This window comes from Amphimedon queenslandica, unplaced genomic scaffold (genome assembly GCF_000090795.2).
Source record: "Amphimedon queenslandica unplaced genomic scaffold, v1.1 AMPQUscaffold_13138, whole genome shotgun sequence".
Classification (NCBI taxonomy): domain Eukaryota; kingdom Metazoa; phylum Porifera; class Demospongiae; order Haplosclerida; family Niphatidae; genus Amphimedon; species Amphimedon queenslandica.
Genome location: NW_003546626.1, coordinates 61769 through 71765, shown reverse-complemented (window position 1 = coordinate 71765; position 9997 = coordinate 61769). Strand labels below are relative to the sequence as shown.

At 32.3% G+C, this 9997-nt stretch overlaps 5 protein-coding genes across 7 annotated transcripts in view; 2 read left to right on the top strand and 3 right to left on the bottom strand.

Moving 5' to 3' along the window:
• The window catches only part of LOC100639415 (uncharacterized), a 2236-nt gene extending 532 nt beyond the window's left edge, over positions 1-1704 (top strand). Inside the window, exons 3-4 of the mRNA XM_003389137.3 lie at positions 197-383; positions 1517-1704. Coding sequence (XP_003389185.1) covers positions 197-383; positions 1517-1633 — 304 coding nt within the window. The 3' untranslated portion in view covers positions 1634-1704. The remainder of the gene's footprint in view (positions 1-196; positions 384-1516) is intronic.
• Positions 1705-2872: 1168 nt separating this feature from the next.
• Positions 2873-5027, bottom strand: LOC100639287 (histone chaperone ASF1A-like). Of its 2 annotated transcripts, none has more exons than XM_020000908.1 (4): positions 4853-5027; positions 4639-4754; positions 3530-3706; positions 2873-3072 (listed from the first exon to the last, which is right to left on the bottom strand). In XM_020000908.1, exons 1-4 carry the CDS (start codon positions 4959-4961, stop codon positions 3010-3012), a joined length of 465 nt encoding a protein of 154 aa, XP_019856467.1. In that variant the 5' UTR covers positions 4962-5027; the 3' UTR covers positions 2873-3009. The 2 variants fall into 2 exon arrangements, with proteins under 2 accessions (XP_019856467.1, XP_011406216.1); XM_011407914.2 differs by lacking the exon at positions 2873-3072 and adding an exon at positions 3140-3229.
• Positions 5028-5079: 52 nt separating this feature from the next.
• On the bottom strand, positions 5080-6975 carry LOC100640552 (arginyl-tRNA--protein transferase 1-like). The gene has a single exon (XM_003389146.2). It carries the CDS (start codon positions 6896-6898, stop codon positions 5246-5248), a length of 1653 nt encoding a protein of 550 aa, XP_003389194.1. The 5' UTR covers positions 6899-6975; the 3' UTR covers positions 5080-5245.
• Positions 6976-7041: 66 nt separating this feature from the next.
• On the top strand, positions 7042-9520 carry LOC100640424 (UMP-CMP kinase-like). The gene is made up of 6 exons (XM_003389145.3): positions 7042-7204; positions 7431-7574; positions 8247-8387; positions 9056-9132; positions 9185-9281; positions 9347-9520. The coding sequence occupies exons 1-6, from the start codon at positions 7076-7078 to the stop codon at positions 9392-9394; spliced, it is 636 nt and encodes a 211-aa protein (XP_003389193.1). The 5' UTR covers positions 7042-7075; the 3' UTR covers positions 9395-9520.
• The window catches only part of LOC105314017 (proline-rich protein 36-like), a 2807-nt gene continuing 2252 nt past the window's right edge, over positions 9443-9997 (bottom strand). Inside the window, exon 4 of one of the 2 annotated variants that reach the window (XM_020000906.1) lies at positions 9443-9988. In XM_020000906.1, the coding sequence (XP_019856465.1) occupies positions 9688-9988 (301 nt within the window). In that variant the 3' untranslated portion in view covers positions 9443-9687. The other variant, XM_020000907.1, reaches the window with a different exon arrangement.

The following is a 9997-nucleotide window of genomic DNA, read 5'->3' as shown; positions in this document are numbered from 1 at the left end:
ACTCTTGATTTTACTTATAGCCCTCAAAAATTTTAAGGGTTGGGTTAGGTCATATGTACATGTAATTTGAATCTAAAGAAGAAGGTGATACCCAAAAGACTCCCATACTTTTTTTAGTTATTGCATTAGTCATAGGATTTTAATTAGGGTTTAGAATCCCATCTTTTTTATGTGATCTTTGTCTTTTTGATTACAGGTTGGGTAGTGTTGCTCCTAATGGTAAGTTCCTTCCAATAATGAATAAGAAGAACATTCATCCTAAACTCTACGAGTGCTTACTAGTGAATCCTGATGGATCAACATATACCATACGTACCATGTACCCTTACAAGATCATAACACTACCTCTTGATCTTAGTAAACTCTCAGAAGAAGAGATAGCGGTAAGAGAGGGAGAGAGAGGGAGGGGAGATATGCCTTCTCAATATTTTCTAATGCATATTGATGTTTTTATGCTGTTCGAGCTGATTCCATTTTATTCCATGCTTTGCTTTATTCCAGAAAATCGGCTCAAAAATCACCCCAAATTTTTATTACATTTTAAAATGCATATTGATGTACTTATGTTGTGTAGAAAGTTTGAGCTGATTCCAACTTAAATTTTGTAAGTTATGACCATTTTTTAAAAACTCCAAATTTCTGAAAATTTCCCTGTACTATAGCCCATGGTTTTTTTGAAAAATCGGCTCCGAAATCACTTTCAATTTTTATTACATTTTCTGATGCATATTGATGTACTTATGTTGTATAGAAATTTTGAGCTGATACCGACTTAAATTTTTTGAGTTATGGCCATTCAAAGAATTAGGCCAATTTTTGAAAAATACCCAAGGCTATAGCCCATGGTTTTTTCGAAAAAATTGCTCCAAAATGACCCCAAAATTTTATTGCATTTTCTGATACATATTGATGTCCATATACTATGTTGAAAGTTTGAGCTGATTCTGACTTAAATTTCTCAAGTTATAGTCATTAAAAAAAATAGGCCAATTTCTGAAAAATACCCTGTACTATAGCCCATAGTTTTTTCCAAAAAATGGCTCAAAAATCACCCCAAATTTTTATTACATTTTTTGATACATATTGATGTCCTTATGCTATGTTGAAAGTTTGAGCTGATTCCGACTTAAATTTTCTAAGTTATGGCCATTTTAAAAATAGACCAAATTCTGAAAAATTCCCTGTACTATAGCCCATGCTTTTTTCCAAAAAATGGCTCAAAAATCACCCCCAATTTTTATTACATTTTTTGATGCGTATTGATGTACTTATGCTATGTAAAAAGTTTGAGCTGATTCTGACTTAAATTTTTCAAGTTATGGCCATTTTAAAAACTCCAAATCTCCTGTACTATAGCACATGTTCTTTCTGACAAAAGGCTCCAAAGTTACCCCCAATTTTTATTGTATTTTCTGATGCATATTGATGTTCTCATACTTTGTAGAATTTTTGAGCCGATTATAATTTAAATTTTTCAAGTTATGACCATTAAAATTAATTTTAATTTTATTTTTAGGCAAAAAAGAAAAAGAAGATGCTAGAAGATAAGCCGAAATTTTATTCCGATGAAGACTATTTGGACGAGAGTGAAGAGAGTTGGGACCATTCGCAGTACAAAGACTTGTTTAGATAATGTTAGATAATGTTATTGTGAACCTGTATTATAAATGATATCAATTATTGTAACCTGACCCACTCTAGCAATAAGTGCTTGTCCATTGAAGCATAATAATTGCAGTCCCCATCTATTGTGGCAATGCTGCAATGCAATTGGCTAATTTTAAAAAATTAACACAAATTTAAGAAAATTCAGAAAATAAATAGCAAAAATAAAAAAATTAAGATAGAAAAAATAAAGTAAGAATTAAAAAAAATTTAAGTAAAGAAATAATAAAATAAGAATTAAAAAATTAGAATAAGGAATAAAGTGAGAACTAAAAAAATTAGTAAAAAATATTAATAATAAAATAAAAATTTAGAAATTAAACAAAAAATATTCAAAAAATAAAAAAATTTAAAAATTAAGTAAAAAAATATTAATAAAATAATAAAAATTTAAAAAAATTTTTGAAAAATAAATAAAAATCAAAAAAATTTTACCAAAAATTTAAAAGATTAAAAATTTAAAAATTAATATTAAAAAATAAATATTAAAAAATTATAAAAAATAAAATTTTTTAAAAATTAAAAGTAATATCTTTAAAATTAAAAAGAATTGAAAAAAATAAAAATACAAAAAATAAACCAATAAAAATAAAATATTTAAAAAGTAAAATAAAAATTTTAAAAATTAAAAATTGAAAAAATAAATATGAATGCTGTTTTTCTTTGTTGAGGAAAGATTAATTTAAAAATTTTTTAAATTAAAAATAAATAAAATTTCAAAAACTAAAAAATTAAAGAATAAAGATAAAATTGATAAAAATAAGAAAAATTTAAAATAATAAAATTCAAGCAAAAATTATAATAAAATAAAAAAATTATTGAAAGATTAAAGATAAAAAAATAAAAATAAAAAAGTAAAAAAAAAAAAAATTGATACATTTTAAAATAAAAAAAATTAAATTGAAAAAATTAAAAGCAATTTTAAAAAATTAAAAAAGCAAAAATTTTGAAAATTTTAGAACCAAAAAAATTTAAATTGAAAAAAATTTAATGAAAAATAAAAAAAATTAAAAATAATAAAAACATATAAATAAAATAAGAAAATTAAAAAAAATTTTTTAATAATAAATAATACAAAATTAAACTAAAAAAAAATTAAAAAAAAATAAATATAAAATTAAAAAAATAATAAATAAATATTATTTTAATCTTAGTCAAAAATGTCAATAAATGGCTCATGCTCACTGCCTCAATGTTGACATTCAGCTAGTTATTACGATAATATCATTTTAAGTGAAAATTTACGAGACATACACACACACACACACATGCACATGTATTATGACAGTGATAGGGAGAATGGTAGAGTTCAGAGGAGGTGGAGGTGGAGGAGTTAAAAGTGCTTTAGTCCCAGTTTATTTTAAATCTTGTGACCCGAGGACTACTGGTCAGTATGTTTCTCTGAAGCTTTAGTGGGAAGAAAGAGACAGAGGAAAGAGAGGGGAAAGGAGGAAAAACAAGAAGAAGAAAATAAAAAGCAATAATTAATAAAGGATTGGATAGGGTAGGACATAAAAAACTAGTGAATGAGTTTAGGACTACTGGTCAGTATGTTTCTCTGAAGCTTCAATGGGTAGAAAGAGAGGGGAAAGGAGGAAAAACAAGAGGAGGATAAGGAAGAGAACAAAAAGTAATAATAAATCAAGGATTGATAGGATAGGACATTAAAAAACTAGTGAATTAGTTAAGGGTTTTCATAGGTTATTTTGAATGGCAAAAACACTTAAAGCAATGAAGCCCTTAGAGAAAGAAAATGAGCATAAAAGTAACAATACAGTATTTTATTATAACCAACAATAATAGTGAAGTAGTGAATAAATGAATGAATGAGAGTGCAATACAATACAAAAAAAGCAGTACATACTTTATCAAACTGTGGTTGTCCTGGTGGGTTTTCAATCAGTTCAGAGTCTGTATATTCGTTATTAACATAATACCCAACCCGAATGAACTCTTGCTCCTTATAAGAACAAGTTAATAGAATAACAGTCACTCCTACCACATCATGAGCAGGGATCTTACTGGTATCAGGAGAATCTGCCTACAATCGAGAGGGAGACAATGAAATCAACTGTACTACTCACTTCTCACTATTTTTCTTTCTCTCTCACTTTAACTAAACCGTTTATACCAGGAGTGACTGATCAGACTGAGTTTTATCATTTAAAATTGGTTTTAAAATGATATTACTTTAATTATGATTCAACTCAAACTTTGTATAAAATGTAACAACATCAACTTTTAAAATGCTTTGCCCCAATTTAACAATTCAGCAATTTCCTTCAATAATAATAATAATATATACAAAAAGAATTCTGGCATAATGCAGAAATTAATTTTTTACTAACAAAGGTGTGACCAATAGTGCAAACATGACTATAAGCATCATGACTATATGATTGTAGGTGACACACAGACTGTCCCTTATTGAAAATGATATTTCTCACAATTGCATACTGAACGAATGCTTTACCCTTTGCCTGTTTTTATGTTATTTTATTTTCATCTTGGGACTCAAAAAAGGGCGTTTGATTGAAGATAAATCCCATAATACATTACAGTGTTCTACAATATACCTTAGGGTGGGTATTAATTGCGCTGTTAAATTTTAGCGTTTTCAAGGGGACCCTGATTTAGCGAAATGTAATATTAGCGAAAATAGGAAGAAAATCAATGGTAAAACCCCCATTCAATAGCATAACACTACTCAAGAAGCCCAATCTATACATTTAAGAGCAGAACACTTAACAGGAACACCTTATTTACTGTTATCTTGTTACAGATCTTGCCTCTCTTGTGTACTTGTTTACACAAGTACATAATAACTATTATTAGCGAGTGGTTGAATTAGCGATTTGAAGTACACTCGCTAAAAACGCTAAAATTAAGTGCCGCAATTAATACCCACCCCAAGGTAGTTACAATTAAGTCATGACCCTCCCCCTTTATCCTACACTAGTACTGCTAGCTTACTTGGAACACAAACTTGTGAGTGCCAACAGGGACTGGCCCAACTAATACAGTATCCAGTACTTGATCATATGATTCTGAAGAAGCTGAACCAACATATATTATCTTCCACTCCAAATCTAGCAGGAAGAATAAAAGAGGAAGAGTGGATTTTGAAAAGATTAAATTTACAAGTGTTTCTGCTCGTTAGAATGTACATGTTAATAAGTATTCTCACCTTTCTCAAGGTTTTCTTGACACTCAAAAGTTATCTCGAACTGAAAAGGATTAGTAAACTTTGTTGGATTGTCCAAAACTGTAACATTCTGAACCTGCACTTGAGCCATTGCAGGGTAGTATACGGACCTGAGTAAGATTAGATTACGTAGTCTCTCCGTTCACAAACAATGAACTGGTTATTAAAAGTTATAAAACTAAATTTTACTGGAAAAACATCATCTATTTAATAAAAAGTTTTATTAGGAATAAAACTATGTTTGTGTTATAGTAATACTTTCTTAAAGAGCATTAAAAAAACAATAAAAAATTATATAAATACAAACAAGTCGTTAAAATGTCACCCATACCACAAAGAGAACAAAAATAACTTTCAAATTATAACAATAAACTCCTAACGAGATATGAGCATTCTTGTCATTATATCTCTACCAGCCCCCCACATATAGTGCTGGACTATCGGCCCGTACATCATCCTCAATATCGAATTATCCTTCAAGTATTGTCCCTGCATAGTAACGACGTCTAGGACCACAACATCGTTGACATCAAGGTCTTCTTTTTCTGGTTTTTGCGGTACTTCTCTGTCAGCCAAGCGACAGTATCTTACATCTCGTAGCAAAGGGAGGGCAGTGTCTAGGGGCACGTATGTACTAGTGATGGGGCAGAGGATCTCAGTCGGTTTAAACTGTCTCTTGTAGTTTATCTTTTGACTAAAATCATTGTAGAAACCAAGATTGTAATAGACCAACTCTGGGCTCTCCCTCTGTAGCTCTTGTATAAGAGCTATCTCTCTCAAGCAGGTGTATATGCCAGGCTGAAGGAACCGAATATCAGGATCATAAATGAAGTATATCGATACTAGGTAAGTGGGTAAGATATCAATCACACTAAGCATGATCAATTCCCCGTCAAGGTAATATCTCATATGGTACGTACCCATTGGCCTGTCTCCCTTTGATCTATCGGAAGGACGGAGTGGTGAGTTTATGAACGCCCAATGTAGATCTGCAGAAGTTTTGAATTTCGATTTGCCAGGATGGACGCCGTCTTGAAAGCGATTGTAAAGCGAGAAGAAGTCAACTAAGGAGTCTTTCATCTCTTTGTCATCACTTGCCACTAATCTTATTTCCAGTTTATGTTTTGGATTCCCACAACTTATTTCCTCCTCATGAGCTTTCATTATTTCTAGTAATGGGAGGTTATTGTGACTAGCAGCTCCTCTGTTTTTATTAGAACTATCATCATTATTATTAACAGGGTTTCCTTCCCCTTCCTTCTTCTTCCTCCTCCTTTCCTTGGCTTTAATGCAAGGCGGTTTATTTGGATCAGGCCCCACTCCGGGCCGAACTTTCTTTGCAATTTTATTCTTTTTACAAGCACCTTCACTTGCATGAGCCTGAAGATGAGTAGTACTATCATTGGGATGAAGCCCATCACCAGTGGGCATTACGCGATTAATAGAATTGGAAGTGGAGTGATTAGGCTCTTCCAATGAATTGAGGCCAATCTCTGTCTTTGTAGCAGCACTGCTAGTTTTCATCCTATTCTCCCATCTTGGGTCCCCATTTATCAAGAAATCCTTCCAACGGTTCAGAACCCTACGATGATTCTTCGTTAGTTTGTACTCACTTACCGGACTACGTATCGCAAAAGACGGACAGCAGATATTCTCTTGCTGCGGACGAAAGATTATATTACCAGTTCGCCACCAGCCCCTCTCCATTAGGAGTTCAAACATGTCGTAAGGAATAGTCTCGCTCTTACAGATCATCATGTCGGCTTTATCATTGCCGGGTTTGCCACAGTAGGGACATTCAGGAGGAGACGGGTCGTTGTAGAGTTGGACTGATGTCAGGGAGAGGAGAACCGAGTGCGGGACGACCTGGTCTTGGCTCTTTCTCTGTCTGGGTTGAAAATCCGTACCCTCTTGGGTCGACTCGTCTCGGGTGAGAGTGAGCGGAGAGGGCTTTTCCTTTTTACTAGGATGTCTGCCGGGCCTTGAGTTCGAATGAGAAGTGCTGGATTTACCGAGACAGGCTCCCATTCTTCCTCGTTCCACCTAGTTACTGAGTTAGACACCTATGACTGCTCTCTCTTAGTAGTTTTCAGGTGCGGTGCATGTGGGAGAGGCTACTCGCGTTACTCGGGCGTGGCTGGAAAATAAAGGCGTGGCTCATTAATACTATTAATTGACACCACCCATCATCAATTAATACTGTTAATGGTCTTTCTGCCTGTGCTAAGACGTGCAGTTTTCTTCAGAGCTACAAAACTGGCGAAGCCTCTCGTTATATTCGTTCTAGGTGGCCCTGGGGCAGGGAAGGGAACGCAGTGCAGCAAGATAGTAGAGGTGAGACCTCATAAAGTGTAATATTGGCCACATAAGGTGTTAATTAATTTCATGAAAATTGTAGATATATATATACATAAATGAAAATATTTTTATTGCTTTATTATAATTGCTATTTGTCTAGTATTACAATTATTTATTGATGAATAAGAAAATTTTTTACGAGCAAATGTACATGTAACGATTATTAATGATTATTTTATTTTTCTCTTTTTTTGATAATCAGAAATATGGTTTCGTTCACCTTTCAGCCGGCGAGCTGCTAAGAGAGGCTCGAGCTAGTGATTCTGAAGTGGGACAGCTCATCACGAGCTGCATGAAGGAAGGAAAGATAGTCCCTGTAGCCATAACAATCGACCTCCTTAAAAAGGTATGAGAACAAGAAGGTGAACTGTGATATGTGTGCAATGATATTGAGGAATGCTTTAAGGCGTGTTTGTGTGTGCGTCAACAGAAACTCTTCAAGTGAAGTCATTTTGAAACTATTTCCGTAGCACGTGTAGCACATGGTTAATTATCATTTTAGAACAATCAGTAATAGCATGCAATCATTAGTAGTAATAATGATCACGTTACATGTACGTGTACATGTAAGTTCTATTTTTAGTTTCCATTTTTTGGTCATAATGACATCATTATCTGTGGCTATATATATATATATATATATAATTGACAAAAGGTACTGTTTTGGCAGATTATTAAACTCATCATTTATAATGAAAAAATATCAACTTGTGTGTGTTTTCTTGGAGAAGCATTGTTTGTAGAAGTTACATAGTAGCTTTTTGTATCTTGTTAAAAAATGTCTGTATTAATGGAGCAAAGGAAGTTAGATTTTTTTTGGTTATAAAAAAATTAAATTATTCACCACAAGGGGGACCTTTTGTCAATTACAGTCAAATTTTTATTCATAATCTAACAGTCTTATTCTATACTATAAGTGTATAATCTTACTATAATAATAAACATAAGTTTATAATATATAAGCTTGTAATCTTAGTTTATGATTTCACATTTATAATCGATGTTGTTTCTCTTTCAGGCTATGGAGTCTTCAGCTGGTAATAATAAGTTCCTGATTGATGGGTTTCCCAGGAACAGGGACAACCTCACTGGATGGGAGTGTGAGATGAATGATCGGGTGGATTTTAGATTCGTCTTATTCTTTGATTGTCCAGAAACAGTAAGAGCTAGAGATAAGAGAACCTAGTTTTTATTATTTAGTATAATGCATGGCTGATGTACAGTACACGTACATCTGTGATTCTGAAGTTATGATCCTATAGTGAATTTATGTCCTTTTTTCAAAAATTCTCTCCACAAGAGCTGCTAATTTTTATTACATTCTCTGATACATATTGATGTCTTTATGCTATGTAGAAAGTTTGAGCTGATTCTGACAAATAATTTTTGAGTTATGAGCAATTTAAAAACGGGTCAAATTTTGAAAAAATACCCAAGGCTATAGCCCATAGTTTTTCCAAAAAATGGCTCCGAAATCACCCCAAATTTTTATTTAATTTTCTGATACATATTGATGTTCTTATGCTATATAGAAAGTTTGAGCTGATTCTGACGAATAATTTTTGAGTTATGAGCAATTTAAAAATGGGTCAAATTAAAAAAAAATACCCAAGGCTATAGCCCATGGTTTTTCCAAAAAATGGCTCCAAAATTTTCTGATACATATTGATGTCCTTATGCTAAGTAGAGAGTTTGAGCCAATTCCAACAAATAATTTTCGAGTTATGAGCAATTTAAAAAAAAGAGTCAAATTTTGAGGCTGACAAAAGTGGAATTAAAATTATTTGAATTCTGTAATTCTAATAATTATTCTTTCTTTCCTCATAGACTTGTATGGAGAGAGCTCTCAAAAGAGGACAGGAAAGTGGAAGAGTAGATGACAATATTGAGTCCTTCAAGAAAAGGTTTAATGATTTATTATTATTAACAATAATTGCTTTACATTCCTTTCTGCAGATATAAGACATATATTTCAGACACTATGGACATTGTCAATTATTACGATGAAAAGGGCTTTGTAAGAAAAATATCTTCCATCCCTGGCCCAGAAGAAGTTAGCATAATTATATTTTATAATATCAGAGAAAAATAATTTTTATGTTATTTTTCTTTTTGAAGGTTTTTGCTGAAGTGCAGTCATTATTTTCAAAGGAGAGCATAGTGTAGTGTGACAAATTAATAGTGTAGCTGCTAGCTGCTATATTATTATAATAATGCCACCCGAAATAATTGAAATTTATTGACAATAATAAAATAATTTATTATGATTTTCCAATTAATAGTTTAACTATATACTGGTTTCATTGTGTTTATTAGTCTTTTTAATAATAATAACAACAACAATAATAACAATAATAATAATAATAATACGATCAATAACAGTGAAAACGATTATAAGAATAAATATGGACAAACAGGTGGAAAAAAGAGGAGAGAAAGAAAGAGAGAGAGAGAGTAGATCACATCTCGTTCGGATCAAACCCATCGATATAGACATATGGTAATACAGTCACCATTGGTTTCGGATAATGTATAACATCAGTCCAACTATACCAATTGCCATCTGATCCTATAGTACCATCAAATCCTGGCAAGCAATCAGGAGGAGGGAGAGCGAGAGGTGGCGACGTTTTTAATCTACTAGTGGGCTGCTCTGGACTTATGCTACGTAAAGTTTTACCAGATACACTGTTAGTGAGGTACCCAGAGGAACTGGTTTCTTCTTCATGTACCTGTTGCATTGTCGTCGGGAGCGGTTTCCTAGTCGCA

What these genes read in the sequence shown, in the direction of transcription:
- LOC100639287 (XM_020000908.1), bottom strand. Translation starts at nt 4,961, where the DNA reads ATGGCTCAAGTGCAGGTTCAGAATGTTACAGTTTTGGACAATCCAACA. An exon ending in CTCACAAGTTTGTGTTCCAA is followed by an intron (nt 3,707 to 4,638) that starts GTAAGCTAGCAG and finishes TCTCGATTGTAG; the next exon opens with GCAGATTCTCCTGATACCAG. An exon ending in GACAACCACAGTTTGATAAA is followed by an intron (nt 3,073 to 3,529) that starts GTATGTACTGCT and finishes TTCCCACTAAAG; the next exon opens with CTTCAGAGAAACATACTGAC.
- LOC100640552 (XM_003389146.2), bottom strand. Translation starts at nt 6,898, where the DNA reads ATGGGAGCCTGTCTCGGTAAATCCAGCACTTCTCATTCGAACTCAAGG.
- LOC100640424 (XM_003389145.3), top strand. Translation starts at nt 7,076, where the DNA reads ATGGTCTTTCTGCCTGTGCTAAGACGTGCAGTTTTCTTCAGAGCTACA. An exon ending in TCTTTGATTGTCCAGAAACA is followed by an intron (nt 8,388 to 9,055) that starts GTAAGAGCTAGA and finishes CTTTCCTCATAG; the next exon opens with ACTTGTATGGAGAGAGCTCT. An exon ending in ATTGAGTCCTTCAAGAAAAG is followed by an intron (nt 9,133 to 9,184) that starts GTTTAATGATTT and finishes TCCTTTCTGCAG; the next exon opens with ATATAAGACATATATTTCAG.